This window comes from Microcaecilia unicolor, unplaced genomic scaffold, assembly GCF_901765095.1.
Source record: "Microcaecilia unicolor unplaced genomic scaffold, aMicUni1.1, whole genome shotgun sequence".
In the NCBI taxonomy this organism is placed as follows: Eukaryota; Metazoa; Chordata; class Amphibia; order Gymnophiona; family Siphonopidae; genus Microcaecilia; species Microcaecilia unicolor.
Window position 1 is genome coordinate 46,961 of NW_021963058.1, and position 25,638 is coordinate 72,598.

General features: G+C 45.5%; 1 protein-coding gene across 1 annotated transcript; it reads right to left on the reverse strand.

Moving 5' to 3' along the window:
- Positions 1 to 688: 688 nt before the first annotated feature.
- UTS2 (urotensin 2) lies at positions 689 to 25,238 on the reverse strand. Its single transcript, XM_030188697.1, has 4 exons — positions 25,136 to 25,238; positions 7,438 to 7,560; positions 6,092 to 6,135; positions 689 to 971 (listed from the first exon to the last, which is right to left on the reverse strand). Exons 1-4 carry the CDS (start codon positions 25,236 to 25,238, stop codon positions 852 to 854), a joined length of 390 nt encoding a protein of 129 aa, XP_030044557.1. The 3' UTR covers positions 689 to 851.
- Between the last annotated feature and the right edge of the window lie 400 nt (positions 25,239 to 25,638).

Below are 25,638 nucleotides of genomic sequence, written 5' to 3' on the forward strand. Positions count from 1 at the left end.
TTGGTGGTGAAAAGCTCTTTCACACCTTGACAATTCCCTTGCACCCCTGTGGTTGCTGTTGCAGCTGCAAGGGAAAGCTACTCCACTTTTGGAGAAGCTACATGAGCTTCCAGTTGAAGCAAGGGCTCAGTTTAAGCTCTGTTCTTATGTCTACAAGATATTAAATGGGTTAACATCTTTCTATCTTGTTAACTGGGTTAATTTACTTCAAACTCTTATAAAATGCGCAACTTAATGTTACAGTTTCCTTCTATCAGACAGCTTAGATATAAATCTATATTTAATTCTTCATTATAGTATCAGGCTGCAGTAATACGGAGTTTTTTTTACCTTTGGAAATTCGCATTACTTCAAATTATTTTGTTTTTCATAAAGCTTTAAAAACCTGGTTATTTGAGACATTTTATGGGGTTTAATTTTATTGTTCTTCTTTTGAAATCTAAATGCATTTCCAGGAAGATAGGCTCCAGTTTCTCTTTACGTAATCCGAGCAAACTGGTCAGGTGTTTGCTGACTAGAAGCATTGTATAGTATAGAATAGTAAAGTGTGAGAGGTTGTGAAAACAGAGTAAAATGGATTTAATAAACCTACAGAAATTGCATCTGGTTTTCACATGTTCTTCTGCAAAAGGAAAAACCAAAGCTTAAATAATCACATCATGTTTGCAAAACATAAAAGATTTATTAATTTTCAAACAGAAAATAATGTCTACCTCCTTATCCTGCTTCACATTTTATTGTTCTGGTTACATAAACCAAGTGACTTTATTTACAGTACATAATGCTGGGGTGGTTAACATAGGTATAAAAATAAAAAGAAAGCGTGAGATCCCTCCACTCAGCTTCAGTCTTCAGACACAGTACTTCCAAAAGCAGTCCGAGGCTTTTTCACCTCTCTTCTTGTACTGTTTTCGGTCCTTTGATAGGAGAAAGCTCAGAGCAGAAGTCCTTGGGTGTTTTCCATAGAAGGCCTGAATAGTAATGAGCAAAAACATTACTGAATTTGTTCTTCATAGATATACAGTATGGGAGAAATGTTTTAGTGAAAAGCCCTTTGTAAGGTCGGGAATGGAAAAGAGCCTGCAGTGTTGTCCAAGCACCAGCAGAGGGCTCCCCAAGATAGTTACAAAAATTAATATTTATGATTATTTTTTTAATCACAGTATTGTCCCACAACAATGGAAGCTGGCTTCTGTTTTTCCTAAACAAAAGGTTCCCAACAGCTCTTTAACCGATCTTTCCAATTATCGCCCAATAGCTAACTTGCCTTTCATCTATTCTTAGTTAGTTTTATTAGTCATGGATACACAATAAGATTAGATTTAGCACTGTGGCTCAAACGCACACAAAAACCTTACTGCTTTGATTATTAGGGCCTGAAATGCTCTCACAGTGATACCTGTTAATCCAGGTTTTGACAAATTACCTGTGAATATTGGAGACAGCCCAAAAGATTGCCAAGTTACCCAGTTTCAGGAGGGAACCATTTTGGCAAATCCTGGTTTTGATTTTATACCCCAAAGCACAGGGGTATTTGCAGGGCCGCCGAGAGCCAGAGCCGGGCCCGGGACAAGGCCGCCCCCGGGCCACCCCACCCACCCCACCCGAGGTCATTGTCGCCGCCGGGCCCCCCCACCCGAGGTTGCCAGGCCCCTCCTCTACCCGCTACCGGGCCCTGAACTAACCTTAAATGCCTCCTTCTTTTCCTTTCCTTTCACCACCTTCGTGGCAAGCAGCAGCAGGGCAGACCTCTCCTTCCTTCCGTGCTCCACCCTCGCGGACGTTACGTCAGGCGAGGGTGGGACACGGAAGGAAGGAGTGGCCTGCCCTGTTGCTGCGAAGGTGGTGAAAGGAAAGGAAGGAGGCGTTTAAGGTTAGTTAGTTTGGAAGCGACGGCGGGCGGGCCTGACTGCGGTGGCGCCGGGCCCCCTCCAGAGGCTCGGGCCCGGGGACTTTTGTCCCCCCTGTCCCCCCCTCTCGGCGGCCCTGGGTATTTGTAGTCCTCAATTCTACCCACTGAATCAGTGCTGAAGGTTCCATAATACATTAGGATCATGAAATCAAGGACTGGGCCTTACATCTCCCTTCTTGAATTAGATAACTTGGCAGCTCTGAAGCTTATGATGCAACAGCTAAGACCCCTCTTGCTTCCTCAACTGAAGTTGCCTCCACTTGAGTTTAAGAGTTGGGGGGGGGGGGGGGGGGGGGAAGGGAAGTGAATGAGGTTCTCTGAGGTCTGTAGCAGCTCTTATAGAAACCGATTTACTGAGAATCTTTTCTCCATTCTGTGACTACGGGAAAATAAAAGTTAGTAAATCAGTGATCCCATCACTAGGAGAGACCAGCAGCCTTCTTTCCCCTTCTGTCCCTTCTGACAACAGAGTTATGGCACTTCCTAAACAGGTGAAGCTTCTTTGCTTCACCTATCACCATGCCCTGGCTGTCCACCACTCTCGTGCACTCTGTCTCTCTCTCTCTCTCTCTCTCTCATACCTCAGTCTCTCTTCCTTTCGTCTATACCCAACACCCCAGTCTTTGTGCAGTCCAGTGGCGTAGCTATGGGAGTTTGGGCCCCCGGTTTGGGGGACCCCCTCCAGCTAAGGTGTCTGTCCCGTGCTGGTCTTACATTGCTGGTGCCCAGTCCTGTTTTTCAGTGCCGTGCACGCTCATTGAAAGCAGGACAGGGCGCCAGCAATGTAAGACCAGTGCAGGACAAATGGTTTAGCTGGCAGGGTTTGGGGACCCCTGCCAGCCAAGGTACCTTGCGGCAGCGGCAGGGGGGAGCAGCGGTGGTGGTGGGGAGGCAGAAGCGGTGGGGGGCAGAGGTGGCGGCAGCAGGGAGGTGGGCCAAAATGTGCCCCCCCCCCACCTTGGGCTCTGGCCCCCCCTCCTGTCGAGGTCTGGTTACGCCTCTGGTGCAGTCTCTCTTGCTCATAGCCTCCCACCCCAATTTTCATGCACTCTCTGTCTCTCCCTCTCTCATACCCCATTACCTAGTCTCTCTCTCTGATATAAATCCCACCATCACCACCTTGCAGGTAACCAGCCCTCCCTCACCCCCAAGCAGCTAAGAGCCCTGGTGCACCTCACCACCTGTTTTCTCTCATCTTGCTCTCTGCTTCTGTCATCTCAGAAGACACAACAGTGATCCTACAGTCTGTACCATGTGCTTGAGCTCTTGCTAAGTTGAGCTGTACTGTGTTGGAATTTTAGTTGGTCTCACAAGACTAGGGTTACCATATTTTGTCCCCCAAAAAGGAGGACACATGCCCCGCCCCCTTTTTCATGCCCTCGCTCTGCCCCCTGTCACATTTTCCCCTCTCCTCTGTCACACACCCCATCACCCCCTTCCCCTTACCTTACTACTGCCCTGGTGGTCTAGTGACCTCTTTGGGGCAGGAAAGAGCCCCCGCTTTCCTGCCCGGAGCGCTGCCCTGCATGCATCCTTCCTGTTGGTGATCTCGGCGCCGATTCAAAATGGCCGCTGAGAGTTGAAGTCTCGCGAGGTCACTTCAACTCTCGGCGGCCATTTTGAATCAGCGCCGAGATCTCCAACAGGAAGAATGCATTCAGGGCAGCGCTCCGGGCAGGAAAGAGGGGGCTCTTTCCTGCCCCGAAGGCGGAAGAGGTCACTAGACCACCAGGGCTAACTAAGTAACTAAGGGGAGGGGAGGCTAGCAATCTGCTGGACAAACGGGCAGGCTGGCGGGCGGCCGTCGGACGGCCTGCCCACCAGCCTGCCCGTTTGTCCAGAAATCCGGACAAACGGGCAGATTGTCAAAACCCCCCCCGGTTGCCCGGACATGTCCTCAAAAAGAGGACATGTCCGGGTAAATCCGGACATATGGTAACCCTATACAAGACCAGCTGCAGGTTCCCTGTAGTGTGTGGTTCAAATTTACTAAATGCCCTGATGCTCAAAAGTAAACGCTGGCACTAGAGGCCATTAGCAATGGACTAATGCCCGCATTTCCCTGAGCAGAACGTTCAGAGGCCTGGAGCACGGGAACAAACGAGCGCACAGGCGAGCAACGCAAGTAGCAAGCTAATGTAGTGAAGCTCATGTTAAATGAGGTAATTTTGTATTCCTCCCCAGTGCTCGGGGGAAAAAAGCACCCAAAAGAGAACCGCCTTAACACTGCCAACAATAACGCCAGGTCGGAGCAGGCCGCAGGCGTTAGGGTGTTGGAAGAGAGAATTACTCATGCTTCTCATAATTCTTGCTGCAAAATCTACTGGTTTTGATTGTTTTTGGAAGCAGAAGGAAGCCATGCAAGCTCTTCATCACTGATCATGAGAAACAGCAGACCCAAGTGAAAGCACACATTGGTGCCTGTTTCCCGTGTCTAAATATTAGCTAAAAATAATCATTGTAAAAACGCTTATAATTTGGCCACAGAAAACAATACGTGCTTCACGGTCAGGTTTTACCAGGCGCAAGCGCAGAAGAGCCAAGCTTACCGCGGAACTCTTGTGCACATGCACCAAGCACAATCCTCCCGCACCAAACGAACTCTCTGATTCTCAACGCTATGGGCATGCCTATATTTGCTTCTGATTAGCGTTCAGCATTAGGGCGTTGTTCTGTGCTGTTCCAGCAGTATTTTTACGGTGCTGTGAGGAACAGCGCCAGAGTATTGGGGCCTAAGAACTGGAAAATGCAAGACAGACTGTAGGAACAGTTCTGTTCCTTTGGCAGCAAAAAAAAAAACAACTTTGGGACACGTGAAATCCCAGGTGCCATGATGCAATTTCTAGGTGCCATGGTGACCTGGCACCAGAGATTTGCAGAGCCCTGTGTTAACTAAAAAAAAACATTTTTCTCTATCCACTTAGATCCTCTTCTGCATCTTCAGCTGCTCCTTCCTCCAGTTTCACTTATTGCCTCGGTCTGGGGGGCAGACTCAGGACTAATGTCAGGAAGTATTTTTTCACGGAGAGGGTGGTGGTTACGTGGAATGCCCTCCCGCGGGAGGTGGTGGAGATGAAAACGGTAATGGAATTCAAACGTGCGTGGGATAAACACAGAGGAATCCTGTTTAGAAGGAATGGATCCGTGGAACCTTAGCGGAGATTGGGTGGCGACGCAGGTAATGGGGGAAACAAAACGGGAGCTGGGCAGACTTCTGCGGTCTACGCCCTGATCGTGACTGAATAGATAGGGATGGGCTGGAGTGTAAATTTTAAGGGGCTTCAACGTTAGCTTCAGAACTTAGTACAAGAACAGTGCTGGGCAGACTTCTACGGTCTGTACCCTGAGAATGGCAAGGACAAATCAAACTCGGGTACACATATATAGTGGAGGAGTGGCCTAGTGGTTAGAGCACCGGTCTTGCAATCCAGAGGTGGCCGGCTCAAATCCTGCTCCTGCTCCTTGTGATCTTGGGCAAGTCACTTAACCCTCCATTGCCTCAGGTACAAACTTAGATTGTGAGCCCTCCTGGGACAGAGAAATATCCAGAGTACCTGAGTGTAACTCACCTTGAGCTACTACTGAAAAAGGTGTGAGCAAAATCTAAATAAATATTAAATATTTGAGATTCTACATAGAATGTTAATGTTGCTATTCCACTAGCAACATTCCATGTAGAAGCCTGCCCTTGCAGGTCAACAACCCGCGCAGGCTTCTGTTTCTGTGAGTCTGACATCCTGCACGTAAGTGAAGGACGTCAGACTCACAGAAACAGAAGCCTGCGCGTCCGTGTTGCTGATCTGCAAGGGCAGGCTTCTACATGGAATGTTGCCAGTGGAGGAGTAGCCTAGTGGTTAGAGCACCGGTCTTGCAATCCAGAGGTGGCCGGTTCAAATCCCGCTCCTGCTCCTTGTGATCTTGGGCAAGTCACTTAACCCTCCATTGCCTCTGGTACAAACTTAGATTGTGATCCCTCCTGGGACAGAGAAATATCTGAATGAAACTCACCTTGAGCAGCTACTGAAAAAGGTGTGAGCAAAATCTAAATAAATAAAGTATCGCATATCATGTAAAATGAATTTGTCTTGTTGGGCAAACTGGATGGACCAGACAGGTCTTAATCTGCCGTCATTTACTATGTTACTATGTTTTGGATCAGTATAAAATCCCTTCACTCACCTCTTTCACACTCTCCCTGGGGTTATAACTGCTCAGACCAAGACCTAGGAAAGGGAGAAAGAAGAATGTATTCCCTTCAGCTTCAAGATTGTTTAATTCTCAGATTAAACGTAGCAAGCTCTGACTTCAAAAGGCATTTGTACAAAGTCTGTCTAGAATGCAGAAACTGGGCACATAGGAAAAGTCAGGTGTACAAATCAGAACTGGTGTAAGGCAACCTAGACAAACCATCAGTCGTGCACCAGGTCTCATCATGGCCCCTAGGATCTACTCTCCCAAGCTTGTGATCCACAATCATGATCACCATAGTACACCTCATCCCAGAATGATGCGCTAAAAACAGTCAATTAGGCATCATACTTTTAAATATTACATTTTGTTTTACATATATACATTTATATCTAATATGCCAGATTCTATATAGCATGCCTAGTGTTTTGTGTTAAAATCTAAGCATATTCCATAACAAGGCATGTAACTTAATTGGCTTAAGCTAATTAGCGTTGATAACAGCACCTAACAAGCAATAATGAGCACTAATTGGCAATAGAATTTATGGTCACCAGGGGCGTAGCCAGACTTCGGCAGGAGCGGGGTCCAGAGCCCAACGTGAGGGGGCACATTTTAGCCCCCCCCCCCCCGGCGCCGCCAACCCCCGCTGCCATTTCAGACCCCCCCCCCGCTGACTACCCTCTCGACCTCCCCCCTCCTGCCACCAACCCTCCCCTTCCGCCGCCTACCTTTGCTGGCGAGGGACCCCATTCCCCTCTAGCTGAGGTCCTCTTCTTCCGGCGCAAGGCTTCGTTCTGTTTCTGAGTCTGACGTCCTGCATGTGCAGGATATCAGACTCAGAAACAGAATGAAGTCTTGCGCCGGAATAAGAGGACCTCGGCTGGCGGGGGTTGGGGTCCCCCACCAGCAAAGGTAACCCACAGCGGCGGGGGGGGGGGAGGGTTGGCAGTGGGAGGGGGTCGAGAGGGTCGTCGGCAGGGGGTCCAGGCCCCTGTGGCCCCACGTAGCTACGCCGCTGATGGGCACAACTCAGGTTTTATTGGCATAAGTGGCTATGCATATTCTACAAACTGCTCCTAACTTAGGTGAGATTTATAGAACAGCGCTAAGCGTGGGGTTTTTTCGGGTGCTGATTTTTGTTTTGGACACAGTATACAGAATCTAGTCCTTGGTGCGCGCTAATTGTATTGGAATGTTAAAAGGGCCCCTAAGAACAGCAGAGGAAGTTCCATGCAGTGAAAATCATTCTCCAGGACCAGCAGGCCATCACTTGTGTGTGTCGCATTTGTGATTTTGTTTAAAAAAAAAAGTAGTTTTTTTTTTCTTTTTTTTACCTTCTTTGCTGAGAAACTCATCAGCCTCCCCTCCCAGGTTCTGTTTGTCCAGGAAAGCAGGCACATTCTGCAGCAGGTACGTCCTCTCCAAGCTGCTTAGCTCATCCAGTTTTGCCCTAGAGTCTTAGAGGAAAAATGCAAATGGTAAACAACTTCAAATACCATTCAAAGGCTTGTGGACCTGCATCCAGGTTGCAGCAGGTAATATGTAGGGGGTCTTTTACTAAAGATTAGCTCGAGTTATCTGCAGTTATCTTCATCTCTTCAATAGTCCCCTTTCCTTATGTGTCCTATCTGTTTGTCCTACCCTTATCCCTTATTTGTCCTGTCTGTCTGTCCTGATTTAGATTGTAAGCTCTTTTGAGCAGGGACTGTCTTTTCTTCATGTTTTTTTTTTTTTTGTTACATTTGTACCCCGCGCTTTCCCACTCATTGCAGGCTCAATGCAGCTTACATGGGGCAATGGAGGGTTAAGTGACTTGCCCAGAGTCACAAGGAGCTACAGTGGGAAGTGAACCCAGTTCCCCAGGATCAAACTCCTCCACTAGCAATATTCCATGTAGAAGTCGGCCCTTGCAGATCACCAATGTGGCCGCGCAGGCTTCTGCTTCTGTGAGTCTGACGTCCTGCGTCAGACTCACAGAAACAGAAGCCTGCGCAGCCTTCTACATGGAATGTTGCTAGTGGAATAGCAACATTCCATGTAGAATCTCCAATAGTATCTATTTTATTTTTGTTACATTTGTACCCTGTGCTTTCCCACTCATGGCAGGCTCAATGCGGCTTACATGGGGCAATGGAGGGTTAAGTGACTTGCCCAGAGTCACAAGGAGCTGCCTGTGCCTGAAGTGGGAATCGAACTCAGTTCCTCAGTTCCCCAGGACCAAAGTCCACCACCCTAACCACTAGGCCACTCCTCCACCTCAATTGTGAAGCGCTGCGTACGACTGGTAGCACTGTAGAAATGATTTGTAGCAGTAGTAGTAGCAGGGCCCATTTTATTCCTATGGTCCTTGCTGCAGATAACGCGAGCTAATCTTTAGTAAATGACCCCCTTAGTTCATTCTATTTCAGAGAGCTAACTGCTTTGCCCACTTTTCTCCTGAAAACATTAATTTGATTACCTTGAAATAAAGCTCGGCAATCAGGCTGTTTGAGACCTTTTTAATCAATTACTTTCATAGATGTGTAACGAGGCTTCAAAAGTTACATTCTCTTCATAAGTCCTGTCAAATGCTATTTTTATTTTGTTACATTTGTACCCCGCGCTTTCCCACTCATGGCAGGCTCAATGCGGCTTACGTGGGGCAATGGAGGGTTAAGTGACTTGCCCAGAGTCACAAGGAGCTGCCTGTGCCTGAAGTGGAAATCGAACTCAGTTCCTCAGTTCCCCAGGACCAAAGTCCACCACCCTAACCACTAGGCCACTCCTCTACCCCTAACCACTAGGCCACTCCTTCACTGTTGCTACTATTTGAGATTCTACATGGAATGTTGCTATTCCACTAGCAACATTCCATGTAGAAGTCGGCCCTTGCAGATCACCAATGTGGCCGCGCAGGCTTCTGCTTCTGTGAGTCTGACATCCTGCACGTACGTGCAGGACGTCAGACTCACAGAAACAGAAGCCTGCGCAGCCTTCTACATGGAATGTTGCTAGTGGAATAGCAACATTCCATGTAGAATCTCCAATAGTAGCAACATTCCATGTAGAATCTCCAGTAGTATCTATTTTATTTTTGTTACATTTGTACCCTGCGCTTTCCCACTCATGGCAGGCTCAATGCGGCTTACATGGGGCAATGGAGGGTTAAGTGACTTGCCCAGAGTCACAAGGAGCTGCCTGTGCCTGAGGTGGGAAACAAACTCAGTTCCCCAGGACCAAAGTCCACCACCCTAACCACTAGGCCACTCCTCCACGGTTGCTACTATTTGAGATTCTACATGGAATGTTGCTATTCCAACATTCCATGTAGAAGTCGGCCCTTGCAGATCACCAATGTGGCTGCGCAGGCTTCTGCCTCTGCGAGTCCGATGCCCTGCACGCACGCGCAGGACGTCATACTCACAGAAACAGAAGCCTGCACAGCTAGTGGAATAGCAACATTCCATGTAGAATCTCCAATAGTATCTATTTTATTTTTGTTACATTTGTACCCCACTCATGACAGGCTCAATGCGTCTTACATGCTATTGCAAATGTGCCAGAGGGATGTGATTTCATTACTGAGCACTCAGTTTATTAGGGTGGCTTATAAAATTTAGCGTGCAGTTTAGCCTACAAAGTACGTGGATTGAACAGTTTTAGCATGAAATTAAAAAATTCTATTGAAAGGAATGAAACAAACACAAAAAAAGTGGGGGAAGAAGAGGCCACAAGAGCAAAAAAATAAAGGGCCGGGTTAAACCCCACTGCGTTGGCTGGCCTCCGATTTTCAGCAGCTCTTAGGGGTCCTTTTACTAAGGTGCGCTGAAAAATGGCCTGTGCTGTTGTATGCACGTGTCTTAGATAGGCGCAGGTCCATTTTTCAGCACACCTGCAAAAAAAGGCCTCTTTTTTTTTTTTTTTTTTTTTGGCCAAAAATGGGCGTGTGGCAAAATAAAAATTGACGCATGTCCGTTTTGGGCCCGAGACCTTACCGCCACACATTGACTTAGCGATAAGGTCTCGCATGTTAACTGGGCAGTGACCATCAGCATGTGCACGCTGCTGATTACCACCCAGTTAGCGCCACGTGGTAGGGAAAAAAAATTTCTGACACGCATAAAAAATGGAATTACCACCCAGGGCAAAGGTCTATCGAGCCCAGCATCCTGTTTCCAACAGTGGCCAATCCAGATCACAAGTACCTGGCAAGATCCCAAAAAGTACAAAACATTTTATACTGCCTATCCCAGAAATAGTGGATTTTCCCCAAGTCCATTTAATAATGGTCTGTGGACTTTTCCTTCAGGAAGCCTTCCAACCCCTTTTTTAAACTCTGCTAAGCTAACCACCTTTACCACATTCTCTGGCAACGAATTCCAGAGTTTAATTACAAGTTGAGTGAAGAAACATTTTCTCCGATTCATTTTAAATTTACTAAATTGTAGCTTCATCGCATGCCCCCTAGTCTTAGTATTTTTGGAAAGCGTGAACAGACGCTTCACAGATAGCTATCTATGTGGAGAGAGTGCAACGGAAGTGAAGTTTGAATCTTCTTGCCATGATCTTTGCAACCCAAATAAAGACCCCTGAGGCAGGCGTCCTTTGATGCCGAAACACGGCCCGTGTCGGGTCATCTGCTAATAAAGTTTTCCTGTTGTCCTAGTCTTGAAGGCCCAGTGTTACTTTGTCTGTAAAAGTAATGTTTGTCCATCAAATTTATTCATCCATAATTGTTGTGGAAGCAGGCCACTGGATGCTAAACTGCAGAAAATGCAGGACTGAATTGAAGCAGCTCATGATCGTTTAGATGGATTTAGCATTTGATACACAACAGCACCATATGGGACCTGAGATATGGATCAGCTTCACCTCAAGTTTTCAACAGATTGGAGCACAAGGTGGATGACTTGGAAGGCAGAGCCAGACGCAAAAAGTTTGCGATTGGTGGGACTTTCTGAATCCATAAAGGATGATGTTTTGGTGCGGATTTGGATGCCAAATTCTTTACACCTGCTCTCCCTAGGTGCCCCTTTCAAAATAGCATGGGTTCACCAGTTGGACTCGGGGTCTGGCGCATCTGTGAAGCCTAGGGTGGTTGTATTTTGTGTGCTGCACTCAAGCTCTATGAGGAGGACAGAGTTTGGAATGTGTAAATAAAAAAGTTTTTTATATTTTCAGGACTATCCTGCTAAGGTACGTGTTGCTCGGAAAGCTTTTGCGTCATTATCTTCTGAGCTTTATCTCCGAAAGATTTTGTGTGCCTTGCTTCACCCAACGAGACCTCATAAGTACAAAAGTGATAAGTATTGCCATACTGGGACAGACTGAAAGTCCATCAAACCCATCATCCTGTTTCCAACAGTGGCCAATCCAGGACACAAGTACCTGACAAGATCCCAAAACAGTTCAATACATTTTAGGCTGCTTATTCTAGAAATAAGCAGAGGATTTTCCCCCAGTCCATTTTAATAATAGTCTATGGACTTTTCCTTTAGGAAGCTATCCAAACTTTTTTTTTTTAACCCCACTAAGCTAACTGCATTTACTACATTATCTGGCAACAAATTCCAGAGTTTAATTACACGATGAGCGAAGAAACATTTTCTCCGATGTGTTTTATGTTTCAACAATTTTTATTTTAGATATATCTACATACTAACAAACATTTATTTTCACAGGATACATACAATTAAGTTCCACATCATTTGCTCTGTCTTATTCCAAGATGTACTGCCAAGATCCCCTAAAGTGATGTGGTTCCCCCCTTCTACTTATTTCCATTCCTTTACTCTTATCCTCTCCTTCCCTAATCTCCTCCTCCTTATCTCCCTCCCCCTCCCGTCAGCCCTCCCAGTAACCCCTATATGCCAAAACCCCAATTCTGTCGGCGTATAGTATATTATTATAAAGTATTAACAATAAGACTTCGTCCTTTCTGTGTCATCTTATCTAAGTAGCATCCCCATATTTTAAAGAATCGAGTTTTCTTTTTACAGTGTCCTTTAGCTTCCTTTGCCTCCCAAACCAGCAATTGATACACCTTATTGCGCCAGTGCCAGAAGGTCGGTGGATTGGCTATAGTCCAGTGTTGTTCTCCGATGTGTTTTAAATTTACTGCTTCGTAGCTTCATCGCATGCCCCCTAGTAATTTTGGAAAGAGTAAACAAACGATTCACATCTACCTGTTCCACTCCACTCAGTATTTTATAGACCTCTATCATATCTTCCCTCAGCCATCTTTTCTCCAAGCCGAAGAGCCCCAGCCGCTTCAGCCTTTCCTCATAGGGAAATCTTCCCATCCCCTTTATCGTTTTTGTCGCCTTTCTCTGTACCTTTTCTATTTCCACTATATCTTTCTTGAGATGCGGCGACCAGAATTGAACACAACTATAATGGCAAGACTCATTTTTTTTCACTACTGTTGAAGCAGAAAAACGTTTTGCAAACTATCCCAGTCAGAAAGAGCCTTTAGATGCCGCTCCTGTGCGTTTTGACTGTGCTTGAAGAAATGCTAGAGCGTTCCTTTCTTTCAGTGTTAATTTTCCTTTGTATATTTCGCTAGCACATAGTGTAATGTTTTAATATCACTTTACCTCGTTCATTGCATAAGTCCAGTTTCAATTGTTCAGGATATGGGATTTCTAATGTTGTTTAAGGGATAATTGGGATGATATAGGCAGGTGGGGGAGGGTGGAGAATATTCACGTGTCCATTCCTATTTATTGGAGTAATACTTAATATAGGGGTTGGGGTAGAGAAGAGGGGTTGGGAGGGGAGGATTATGGTAAATAGGAGATTGGGAGGTTGGTGGGAATAGGTAGAGGTTGGGTGGGGTTTGGGGTTGAGGGAGGTTGGGAGAAAATGTAAAGCTGCTTGATGACTATTGAAAGTTAGAAGACCTTGTGTGTTGCTTGTTCTATAGTAACATAGTAGATGACGGCAGAAAAAGACCTGCACGGTCCATCCAGTCTGCCCAACAAGATAACTCATATTTGCTGCTTTTTGTGTATACCTTACTTTGATTTGTACCTGTGCTCTTCAGGGCACAGACCGTATAAGTCTGCCCCGCACTATCCCCGCCTCCCAACCACCAGCCCCACCTCCCAACCACCGGCTCTGGCACAGGCACAGACCGTATAAGTCTGCCCAGCACTATCCTCACCTCCCCAGCCCTGCCTCCCAACCCCGGCTCTGGCACAGACCGTACAAGTCTGTCCAGCACTATCCCTGCCTCCCAACCACCAGCCCCGCCTCCCGATGCTTGTTCTATGATGTCATCAATAAAAAAAAGATTGAAATAAAAAAGTATAGATCATTTTCACACAATAAAACTTAAAACTGGGCACTAGTTACAACTCTAAAGGCAAAGGGGGAATAACCTGCTTGGAGCTGTGTACAACCCTAGCCACCTTTCTGGAAGGACTGGATGGGCCATTCTTATCTTTATCTGCCATCATTTACTATGTTACTGTATAGAGATAAGTGTTCTGGATAGAAGAGCCATTTATTTCTCTATATACAAGTGTTTGGACATAAATACCACTTACATCTGCATTTGTATTTCAATATCTGTTACCAGATGTGACATGTTACAGTATAATGAGCTTCTTGGGGTAATGCCTGGGCGTGGCAGAAGGATATGTATTTTTCTATGTCTGGGAAATGTATTTCTGTTAATACTTCATGTATTCTAATTGTGATATGCTATTATACATTTATGGCATTTGAATTTCAGCAGAGTGAAAGTCAAATGAGATCTTGTTTTTATGAACAGACTTTTAGACTAATGGTACAAGCATGGATTATAGTAATATTCTTCCTCTGGGAATATGAGTGAAAGTGAAATCACAATAACAGCTGTTACAAAATACAGCTGCACAACTCGTACTGAAGGACCATAAATTTGATTGAGCTTTTCTGTTATTATACTAATTACATTGACAGCCTGTAATGTTAAGGATTGCCTTATATTTAAAATTTTGAATGGGCTGGCATTTGAATATATGCTGTCACTTAAGGATGTGTATAGCTTACAGTATGAATGCGCGATCAAATGCTACTCAGTTTTCCACTAGTTAAACAACGACTTATATTTCACTCTTCTATATATTATCAAGCAGTGTCGATGTGGGAGTCGTTGCCGATACAGATTCATGTCTCGCAGAATTATCTATTTTTTCGAAAGGAATGTAAATGCCTCGTCTTCCCTACAGGAAATGGCTGGGCGGCAAGTAACATAGTAAATGACGGCAGATAAAGACCTGTACAGTCCTTCCAACAAGATAAACTTATTTTGCATGGTATGTGATACTTTATACCCGAGTTTGATTTGTCCTTGCCATTCTCGGAGCACAGACCATACCCAGCACTCTTCTTGTACTAAAAGTTCTGAAGATTCTGGAATCCTAAAGAGTTACAAGGTTCCGGAATCCCAATTAGTAGCAACATTCCATGTAGAACCCCAAAGAGTAATATAGTAAATGACGGCAGATAAAGACCTGTACAGTCCATCCAGTCTGCCCAACAAGATAAACTTATTTTGCATGGTATGTGATACTTTATACCCGAGTTTGATTTGTCCTTGCCATTCTCGGAGCACAGACCATACCCAGCACTCTTCTTGTACTAAAAGTTCTGAAGATTCTGGAATCCCAATTAGTAGCAACATTCCATGTAGAACCCCAAAGAGTAATATAGTAAATGACGGCAGATAAAGACCTGTATGGTCCATCCAGTTTGCCCAACAAGATAAACTCATTTTACATGGTATGTGATACTTTATACCCCAGTTTGATTTGTCCTTGCCTTTCTCAGGGCACAGACCGTAGAAGTCTGCCCAATGGCTATTTTCAATTTTTTTTTTTTACCCACTGCAGTAAAAAGGGCCTGCAGCAAGTGGCAAAAAGAGCCCCCCCGTTACTAGCAGCTTGGTAAAATGACCCCATAATGCAGGAAAAATACCTAACACAGGATGGTGCTATGTGTCCTTTGTTAGTCTTGGCAATAGGCTATTAGCATGCAGTAATTGTATGCTATTTATTTATTTTTAATGAGGCCGATATTCAGAAGGATATGGCCGCTAAAAAAGGCAATTAGGTGGCTATCTGGCAATATTCAATGCCAGATAGCTGGTTACATCGCGATATAACCGGCTATCTTTAAGCTGCTAACGGGGGATATTCAGCGCCCGATAACTGGCTATCTGCCAATTTTAAAAGTCAAACCGGTCAAGTTTGGTGCCATATTTGGCCGCCACAATAGGTGGAATAACTTTGGCCAGCCTTCCTTTAACCGGCCAGAGCTGAATATCAACTTGGCTAGTTAAAGTCGGACCGGCCAAAGTTAAACCGGATATTCAACCAGAAATGGCTCGTTATTGAATATCCATCAGCGTGGACTGTGGAAGGCAGCCCAGCTATATCGGGCGGTATATTTTTTGCAGTGGGGTGTGTCATGAGTGGAAGCATAAGGGTGGTGGACTTTGGTCCTGGGGAACTGAGTTTGATTCCCACTTCAGGCACAGGCAGTTCCTTGTGACTCTGGGCAAGTTACAACCCTCCATTGCCCCATGTAAGCCGCATTGAGCCTTCCATGAGTGGGAAAGCGCAGGGTACAAATGTAACAGAAATGAAATAGATACTATTGGAGATTCTGCATGGAATGTTGCTACTAGTGGAGATTCTGCATGGAATGTTGCTACTAGTGGAGATTCTATATGGAATGTTGCTACTATTGGAGATTCTATATGGAATGTTACTACTATTGGAGATTCTACATGGAATGTTGCTATTCAACTAGCAACATTCCATGTAGAAGGCTGCGCAGGCTTCTGTTTCTGTGAGTCTGACGTCCTGCACGTGGATGTGCATCAAGCTACTCCAGGTGCGAAGTGAGTGTCGGTTATCCTATGTATTAAAGGACTGGGAGAACAGCCAGGCTTTCACCTGCTTCCTGAAGTAGAGATAGTCTCGAGTTAGACGTAGCCCCTCTGGGAGTAAGTTCCAGAGCATGGAGGCTACTCCTGAGAAGGTCCGCTGTTAAGTATCACATCGTATGTTTTATTTTGATGAGGGTACAGATAGTGATGCTCCTTCTAGAGGACCTTAGAGGTCTCAAAGGTATGTGAAGGGATAACTTATTCTTGAAGTACTCTGGCCCATTTTGTCTGAGGACCTTGAAGATCGATTTCAAAGGTTTAAATTTAGCCCTGTAAGTTTGCACTGGATGGTTCAGGATGAAGGGCGTTTTAGCCGAATCTCATTGGGTGCAAACAGTGACGCTCAGAAGCAGTAGAACAGAAATATAAAGTGACTCTACCCAACCCTTCCTTAAAAGGCGAACAGATGATGGATGACAATTACTGTTCCATTATCGTAATGGGCAATTTTCATTAAGTGGTCGACAGTAATGGATAAGCAGAAACAGTAATAACAAGAGAGAATTACTTTGCAGATGGAAGAGGGAGGTGAAAGGGAGGACAAAGCAGGAGAGAGAAAGCAGAAAACCCTGTTTTGGGTTCACCTAGACATCTGACCTGGGCATTTGGCAGGGATACTGCAAGGTTATTAAGTGCTGTAGACAAGCCCTCAGTCTAGTGCTACCCCACAGGCCTCTTCCCCTTTTTGCCACCCCCTGGCAGTGCAGTATCTCTGCACTTGGACAGCTCCCTCGCCCCCCTGCTTACTCAAGCATATTCCTGTTCCTCCCCTCCCCCATAGACCAGCAATTTGAGTAAACAACAACAACAACCATTTCTAAAGCGCTACTAGGGTTACGCAGCGCTGTACAATTCAAACATAGAAGGACAGTCCCTGCTCAAAGAGCTTACAATCTAAAGACAAGTGAACAATCTAGAGGACGAGTGAACAGTTAATCTGATAGGGTGGATGGATTGGGGTATTTTATATTTCTCGAGCGGTTAGGCGCCGAAGGCAGCATTGAAGAGGTGAGTTTTAAGCAGAGATTTGAAGATGGGTAGGGAGGGGGCATGGCGTATGGGTAAAGGAAGATTATTCCAGGCATAAGGTGAGGCAAGGCAGAATGAGCGGAGCCTGGAGTTGGCAGTGGTGGAGAAGGGTACTGAGAGAAGGGCTTTGTCCTGTGAGCGGAGGTTGCGGGCGGGAACATAGGGGGAGATGAGGGTGGAGAGGTAGTGAGGAGCCGCAGACTGAGTGCATTTGTAGGTAAGGAGGAGGAGCTTGAATTGTATGCGATATCTGATTGGAAGCCTTCCCCTCTTTCCAGCAAACCAGCGATTTGTGCCCTCCCCCACCTGGTGGTCCAGCATCTTGCCATCCCTGCCATGGTGGCCGGACAGAACATCCAGAACTCTGTAAGCTGGCAGGCAGCTAAACTACAAGAAACAGAGGGACTCCAGCACACAGGGCCGCCGAGGGGGGGGCAGGGGGGGCAAACTTCCCCGGGCCTCCAAGGGGGGGCCCGGCGCCAGGGTCAGACAGCCGGCGCTGCAGTCCCCGGTCTCACCTGCCTGCCTCCTCGGCTCTGGGCCCCCTTCATTCAAAGCAGCAGTCGCAGATCGCGTCTCTTCTGGCCTTCCCGCCCTGTGTCCCGCCCTGTGTCCTGCCCTTGCGGAAACCGGAAGTTACATCAGATGAGGGTGGGACACAGGGGAGGGAAGGCCAGAAGAGACGCGATCTGCGACTGCCGCTTTGAATGAAGGGGGCCCGGAGCCCTGGAGGCAGGCAGGTGAGACAGTGGACTGCAGCGGCAGGGGGGGCGGCAGCGGCGGGGTGGCCTTGCCCCGGGTCCGGCCTAGTCTCTCAGCGGCCCTGCCAGCACATGCATACACTGAAGGCATCCATGTCCCCGTCCACTCCATGACAGGTAATCTGTGTCAGAGTAGGTGGATCCTTGTTTAGCTGCCAGCCTGCCTGGCCATTAAAAGGAATTAGCATGGGAGAACTTACCAACAACGATTTTGTAGGTGGTAAGGGCTCACCTGATAGTCCTGCGCTAACCAGGTAGTGCGCGGTAATGTGAACGCGCTAACTGGATTAGCAGAGAAACGCCTACTGTCCAACCCCCAGACATGCTCCCTCCAACAAAAACCTAAAACATTTTTAGCGTGCGGGTAGCGTGCGCAGATTTGGAACTTACCACAGGACACCTGAGCGTGTCCTGTGGTAAGCGCACGCTACCGCTTACCGCAGCTTAGTCAAAGGACTCCTATGTGTGCAAGTGCTAGATTTTGACAAAACTGGATGTCCAAAAAGCGCCATCTAACGAGGTATGTGAAGAAAAAAAGAAAGCTGTTTAAAAAAAATAAATCTTTGAGGTAGTTTTAAAACACCAGAGAAGTAAGCACACTTGCCCCCTCGATAACTGAAGAGGTGAGTTCCAAAACCTGTTAAGGGCATTTTTAAAAATGAGTTCATACCAGAAACAGACTGCGCTAGATTTGTAAAGTATATGATATTGTATTGGCCAGAATTATTGAAAATAAAAGCTCACATGTATCCAGAGAACAGCATTTTGGAACTCCCCTGTTGAACTCAAGCCAACCTCAGAGGAGTGGCCTAGTGGTTAGGGTGGTGGACTTTGGTCCTGAGGAACTGAGTTCGATTCCCACTTCAGGCACAGGCAGCTCCTTGTGACTCTGGGCAAGTCACTTAACCCTCCATTGCCCCATGAGTGGGAAAGCGCAGGGTACAAATGTAACAAAAATAAAATAGATACTATTGGAGATTCTACATGGAATGTTGCTACTATTGGAGATTCTACATGGAATGTTGCTATTCCACTAGCAACATTCCATGTAGAAGGCTGCGCAGGCTTCTGTTTCTGTGAGTCTGACGTCCTGCACGTACGTGCAGGACGTCAGACTCGCAGAAGCCTGCGCGGCCACATTGGTGATCTGCAAGGCACGACTTCTACATGGAATGTTGCTAGTGGAATAGCAACATTCCATGTAGAATCTCAAATAGTAGCAACAGTGGAGGAGTGGCCTAGTGGTTAGGGTGGCGGACTTTGGTCCTGAGGAACTGAGTTCAATTCCCACTTCAGGCACAGGCAGCTCCTTGTGACTCTGGGCAAGTCACTTAACCCTCCATTGCCCCATGTAAGCCGCATTGAGCCTGCCATGAGTGGGAAAGTGTGGGGTACAAATGTAACAACAACTTAGCTGGTACTTACAACCTGCCTAGGCGCAGGTGTAAATGCTGACGCGTAGTTTCTTTTAAGTATATGTGGACTGCTCCTTCAAAATCAGAGCTACACCCACCCAAAACAGTCCTACAACATGCCCCCTTCCCAGCTGTTCGTGCTGCGGATCTATACGTTTAAATGAGTTTAGTTTTTCTGGGTTCAAGCCAGAGGCAATGGAACATCTTTTTGGGTTGAGGGACCAAACAAACCAGTCTCCAGCCCCACCCTCTAGCTCTCTAGTTGCGTGCGGCCATGGCCTCTGTGACCCACCCCATTCCACTGCCCATGGATTAATCTCCACTTTGCATAATACCTGAATAATTCTTAAGCTTCTGGGTGAAATTCAAATTCTCTGGTTATACCAGACACATCTTTATTTGTGCACCTTATTAATAATCATAATACTATTAATAGGATCGACATTCAGAGTCACTAATCCAGCCACTGTCTTTTGATTATTTTACATAAGTACATAAGTAATGCCACACTGGGAAAAGACCAAGGGTCCATCAAGCCCAGCATCCTGTCCACGACAGCGGCCAATCCAGGCCAAGGGCACCTGGCAAGCTTCCCAATCGTACATTCTATACATGTTATTCCTAGAATTGTGGATTTTTCCCAAGTCCATTTATTAGTGGTTTATGGACTTGTCCTTTAGGAAACCGTCTAACCCCTTTTTAAACTCTGCCAAGCTAACCGCCTTCACCAAAACGTCAAACCGTTTCATAAATATTTGGGCACCATACTTATTTACTATTTCCCCAGCAGCTTGTAGTAGAGCTTTTAATGGCTTTCAACAGAGGAGAACAGGAGGACTTCCTAGTTGGGGGGTGTTTGGAATCTGGAAAGGGAGGCTAGGGGAGTGGGGGGGTGAATTAGTATTTACGTCTGAGAGGGGGGTAGGAGAAGATGAGTTAATGACTGATTCCCAAGCTCTCTAGTATGACTAGCTTTGATCTATGAATGCTCTGTTTGGCAAAATAATGTTTGAATTGTTCACATGTTTTCATATGTATTGGCTGTTATTATTTCTGACTTGATACAATTCAATAAAAACAGATTTGCACTAAAAACCACTGACTTCACAGGTTGGATATCAGACCTGTTGCTTTTTGATTCCCTCTTCCCTTCTAAAACTTCCATACAAATAGAATTTGCTTTTCACTGTTGTTTGAATTGTTATTAATTATTACGACTTGTTAGCTAAATATCTTGTATTTGGGTACATTTGAAGGGAAAATGTGGTGTTTTATGGAGGGGGAATATACATGCAATTGTAATTGTAAATGTTTCAGGCATCCCAGCAGCTCTAAGGGGCTTTTTTTTTTTTAACTAAAGAGCGATAGGGCTACCGTGCTGCGCTGTTTCCTGCGCCAGAAAATATTTTTATTTTTTCCAGTGACGATCCTAGGTCAGCTGCCACCTGGGGCGGATCGCCGATGCGCACCCCCCCGGCACAATGACCCCCTCCCCAGCACATCAATCCCCCGGGTGCATTCTTGGCTGCTGGGAGCAACTGCGCGGCTCTCGGCTCCGCTGGCTCCCTGCTCCCTCTGCCCCGGAACAGGAAGTAACCTGTTCTGGGGCAGAGAGAGCAGGGAAACAGCGGAGCCGACAGGCATGCAGCTGCTCTCTGCACCCCTCCAGTGGCGTACACCCGGGGCGGACTGCCCCCACCACTCCCGCCCTTGCTACGCCGCTGCTATTTTCTAGTGCAGAGCTGCAGTGTAGGCACACCTGCCAGTAACTGGTCAGTGCTGTGCATTGACTGATTACTGCCGGGTTAGCACGCGAGCCCTTACCACCTTCTAAACAGGAGGAGGTAAGGGCCCAGGCAGTAAACGGCCATATGCAGATTTTTGTTTTAGCGTACGGCCGTTTACTGCCTCCATTACAAAAAAGAGTTTTTTTTACGGCTGCAGTGAAAAGTAACCTGGCGTGCAGCAATTGCACGTGCCCACACGACTGCGGGCCATTTTTTTTTTTTTTACCACAGCCTTGTAAAAGGGCCCCTTAATGTGTTAGTAAGAGAGATCACAGCCCTTTGAGGTAGTCTCTTAGGGGGCCCTTTAACTAAGCCACGTAGGTGCCTATGCGCACCCAACATGCGCCAATTCAGAACTACCACCTGGCTACTGCGTGGCCCGGGCGCTAATTTCATTTTTTACGTGCTAACCAGACAGTAATCGGCATTGTATGTGAATAGGTGATTACCGCCCGGTTAATGCGTGAGACCTTACCGGTACGTGAATAGGTGGCGGTAAGGTCTCAGACCGAAAATGGACGAGCGCTCATTTTTATTTTGCCACACGTCCATTTGCGGCCAAAAAAAGGCATTTTGTACAGGTGCGCTGAAAAATGAATCTGCGCGTGCCTAAAACACTAGTGCAGGCCATTTTTCAGCGTACCTTAGTAAAAGGACCCCTTCATCAGGCAGACTTCCTTCTCTCTTTCTGTAGACTGCTGGCAGCTTCCCGTGGTTGTGTGACCCTATTTTTTTAATGTAATACTTTGATATCATGTCTTAATGTTGCAAAGCGAAAAAGTGTTTTAAGCTCCCTGTAGCAACCTGGTACCTCCAGGCTTTTATTCTCAGAGGCAGCTGCATAGAAATTTCAGAAGTTTTATCATCCACGTTCACTGCCATCCTGTTTAAATAGGAAATACCACTGAAAACACAGTCCAGATGGCTCGGGCGGGAAGCTGCCAAAATGTGACATTTCAGATGTTCCCTCAGCACTTTCATTCTTACACAGAGGCTAATCTCAGCCCAAAGGGTTAACTTTGACTGCAATAAAATCCAAATAAAATACAACATATTTCAAGAGCACACTTAACATCGGCAATAGAATGCTGCTTTCTGCTATCCAAATGCCCCTTCCTGTTCCTTATCTGTCCCATATTACTGCATTTGTACATTTCGATTTGCATTTAGCTGCTTCTCTGGAAGGTTGTAGGAACTAGCTGGGGAAAGGACTTCCCCAGATCCCCTCCCTCCAACTCGTTTCATTAAGCCACTGATTTTCTTCACCTTGAAATCGTACCACTTGAAGGGCTACTCCTGCAAAGATATTTACAGCATCAGTCTAAATAAAATTCCCCTCCTCACTCCATGCTACAGCTGTTGTAAATCAGCTCACCCCCTCTGAATCCCCATTGATGAGCGTCTGCTCTATATTCTTAGCGCCCTACATGGCAAATATATTTTTGGATCTGAATCTATAACATTCTGAATTCTTATTTCTATTTTCATTTTTTTTCTTTCTTTGTTTTCAGATGTTGTATCTCTTTTCCACCCTGTTATTACTCTCCTGTGTCCTACAGAGAGCCTGCATACACTGCTAATACTTTACTGACCTCTACTGAATAGGGTGTGATCTGCAGATTAGACAAATCTGGACACACACACAAAAGAAAATCAAATTCCATTTATAACACCCTTGGGGAAATCATTTTGCCAAAGCCCTCTCAGTGCGATGACGGTAATTGTGCTTGTAGCGTTTTTCTACAACCCTGTGAAAGATTCATGCAGTCCAACCACCAGCAATTACTGTATTTAATTTTTCCCCCTTTTTTTCTTTTCAAAGTAAAATAAAAATGTAGCTGGTTTCAGCTGAGACTACACACTTGTGCATTGACGAATGATACGGTCCATTTTTTGGTTTGGTATTTGATGACATGGATCTAAATACATTTCTACTTTTGATTTATTTTGCTGTAGCCACAGTTCTGCTATCAGATCATCCACTCCAGAGGTGGCTGCACAGATGATTCTGACAAATTCAATTCTAACCTGTGTTTAGGTCACATGTCATTGAAAGGTGACAATCAGCGGGATTTAGCTGGGTAGGAATGGCCCCCACTCACCCGGTCTATACCCAGGTTTTCAATGGTATCATCTGGATAATGCCGCTGAATATCTGGTCAGACCAGTTTGGCATTATTGGAGAAATTCTATAAAGTAAGTTCTTTATTGAAAATAAGAAAAAATATTCCATATATTAGACCATCATGTGAATTAAACCCCTCATTTACCATTAATGCCAGCTGTAGGTATTAATATTTACACAGTGATTGTGCATAAATGCATATTTATTTATGTATTTGTTGCATTTGTACCCCACATTTTCCCATCTATTTGCAGGCTCAATGTGGCTTACATAGTACCGTACAGGCGTTCGCACAGTCCGGTAGAGAGCAGATACAAGGTTATATTGTAGTTAAAAGGTGGTGTGTTTCAGACACCAAGAGGGTCAGAAGGAGGAAAGGTTATATGTTGTCCGGTACGATCATTGGTTTTGCTGTGTTGCCGGGTGCGGGGATTTACGTTGGATCGGTAGGGTTGGCTAGCCTAGTAATCTAAACAGTAGCCTACTCCAAGATGGAATTTGACAATGCATAATTCTATTCCAAAGCAGGTACCAGTCTAAAATGTCATGTAAAAGGCATTTACACATCTCCAAATTATGTAGGAAATCTGACTCGGGCGTTCAAACAAAAAAATTGGATTATTTTATTCATTAAACTTAACCCATATCTTTCAGTTGGAAATTACCCTAATTCTTGAATTTGGATTAATCGGTGCTTAAATTATATTATTTATATATTATATGTGCACCTAAATCCCCCAAACTGCCTATCTTACAGGTAGGCGGAGTCTGGGCAGAGCATGGATGGGACTCACACTTAAGTGCATAACTTACTCTAAGTTACATATATATTTCCAGTAGTTAGGTGCAAGCACTTATACCAGTTCTATGGCTGGTAGAAGTGCTCGTGCCTAACCACATACACATGTACATCACTGGTTATGGTAGTATTCTATAAGGGAAGATGGGTATCTACTTTCCTTTATAGAACATGCTCTTATCAAATGCTCTCTAGGTGCCTATATTTAGACACACAGTTATAGAATTAGCCCCTCTCCAGGTATTCTCTCATAATTGTATTTAGTTACTTAGCCAAGTCATTGGAGCCGCCTCTGTGGGTGCTTGAGCACCCCCAATATTGAGAAAATTCCTTGTCTGTGTCCAGGGAGGGGTTATTTCCATTGGGCTTAGCACCCCCAATAATTTTGAAAAGTTGGCTCCTATGAGCCAAGTACCGGTTTGAACATCTCTGGTACCCAGATAAGCAGTGCCAGCCAACCTATATACCTGGCTATTCAGCTTTGGCTGGTATCTGAATACCGGCAGCTGGCACCGTGGGCTGTATACTACCATAAGAAGGACCGGCCTCTTCTCCCTGGCTGGGGGTGGAGGATACTGTAGATCCAGGGGGTCTCAACCCAGTCCTCGGGACACACCTAACTAGTCAGATTTTCAGGCTACAAGAATATGCTCGAGATCGATTTGCATACAATGGAGGCGGTACATGAAAATTTATTTCATGCATATTCATTGTGGATATCCTGAAGACCTGACTGGCTAGATGTGTCCCGAGGACTGGGTTGAGAACCTCTGCTGTAGAGACAGAGCTCGGGGCACTTGAGAAGAAAAGGGACCATAGACGCTGTGCAATAGCAGCCCCTAGTGGTCAGATATAGGGTCTGTTCCAGAAGCAGCTCTGGTGAATTCTCCTCAGTTATACTTCAGTAAGTATAAAAAATTTTCGGAGGAATATAAAATAAGGAATATAACATTAGCTTGAAAAGACTCAGTGCTAGGATCCCAACCCCAGCTCATTTGAACTGGAAATACAAAGCAATACCTCCTGGTCAAAGGAAGAAATACAGCCAGTTTTACCTTCTATAGAAATGCACAAAAGCTAAACTGTTAAAATTGCAACTTAACACAAAAAAAATTATATGAAGAGGAACCAAAGTAGTGTCATCTGCTAGACCTCTGCAAAGAAAAGTCATAAGTAAATTTGAAAATTCTTCCTTACCTGGAAGCTGATAAGACACTTCACTGGAATCAAAGACGGGGAGAGACAAGACAGGAGAAGAGAAGCTGGTGAAAATCAAGCAAGAAAGAAAAAGCTTATGCATGATCACTAAATGGAAGGAATTGTTCTTTCTCGACTGGAGTAGAATAGTTCAAGCTCCTAACTCGCTGATGTCTTCCCATAAAAATCTCACCCCACATAGATAGATTTATATCTGTATGTATGTACGTATATATATATATATATCTGTTCATGACCTCAAATGAAGACAGAGGGAGAGCGAGTGAGTGAAAATCCAATGAATTCGCTGCCTGTAGATTCTAAATGCAAACCACTCTACGTTGATGTCATTTTTCAAAGTAACAGTTCATAGACCATAAATTTATTGTCTCACAGCCCGGTCTACAAAGTGGATATTAGATCAACTGTGGCCCAGCAAAGTTTATAAATCTGGCATGAAGAGCAAGTAACTGGCAGAAATAAATCATGAGTTAAGGAAAGGG

Coding starts and splice junctions, on each gene's coding strand:
- UTS2 (XM_030188697.1), bottom strand. CDS start 25,238: ATGCATAAGCTTTTTCTTTCTTGCTTGATTTTCACCAGCTTCTCTTCT. Junction 7,561..25,135: donor AGTGTCTTATCAGCTTCCAG/GTAAGGAAGAAT, acceptor TTTTCCTCTAAG/ACTCTAGGGCAAAACTGGAT. Junction 6,136..7,437: donor TGAGTTTCTCAGCAAAGAAG/GTAAAAAAAAGA, acceptor TCCCTTTCCTAG/GTCTTGGTCTGAGCAGTTAT.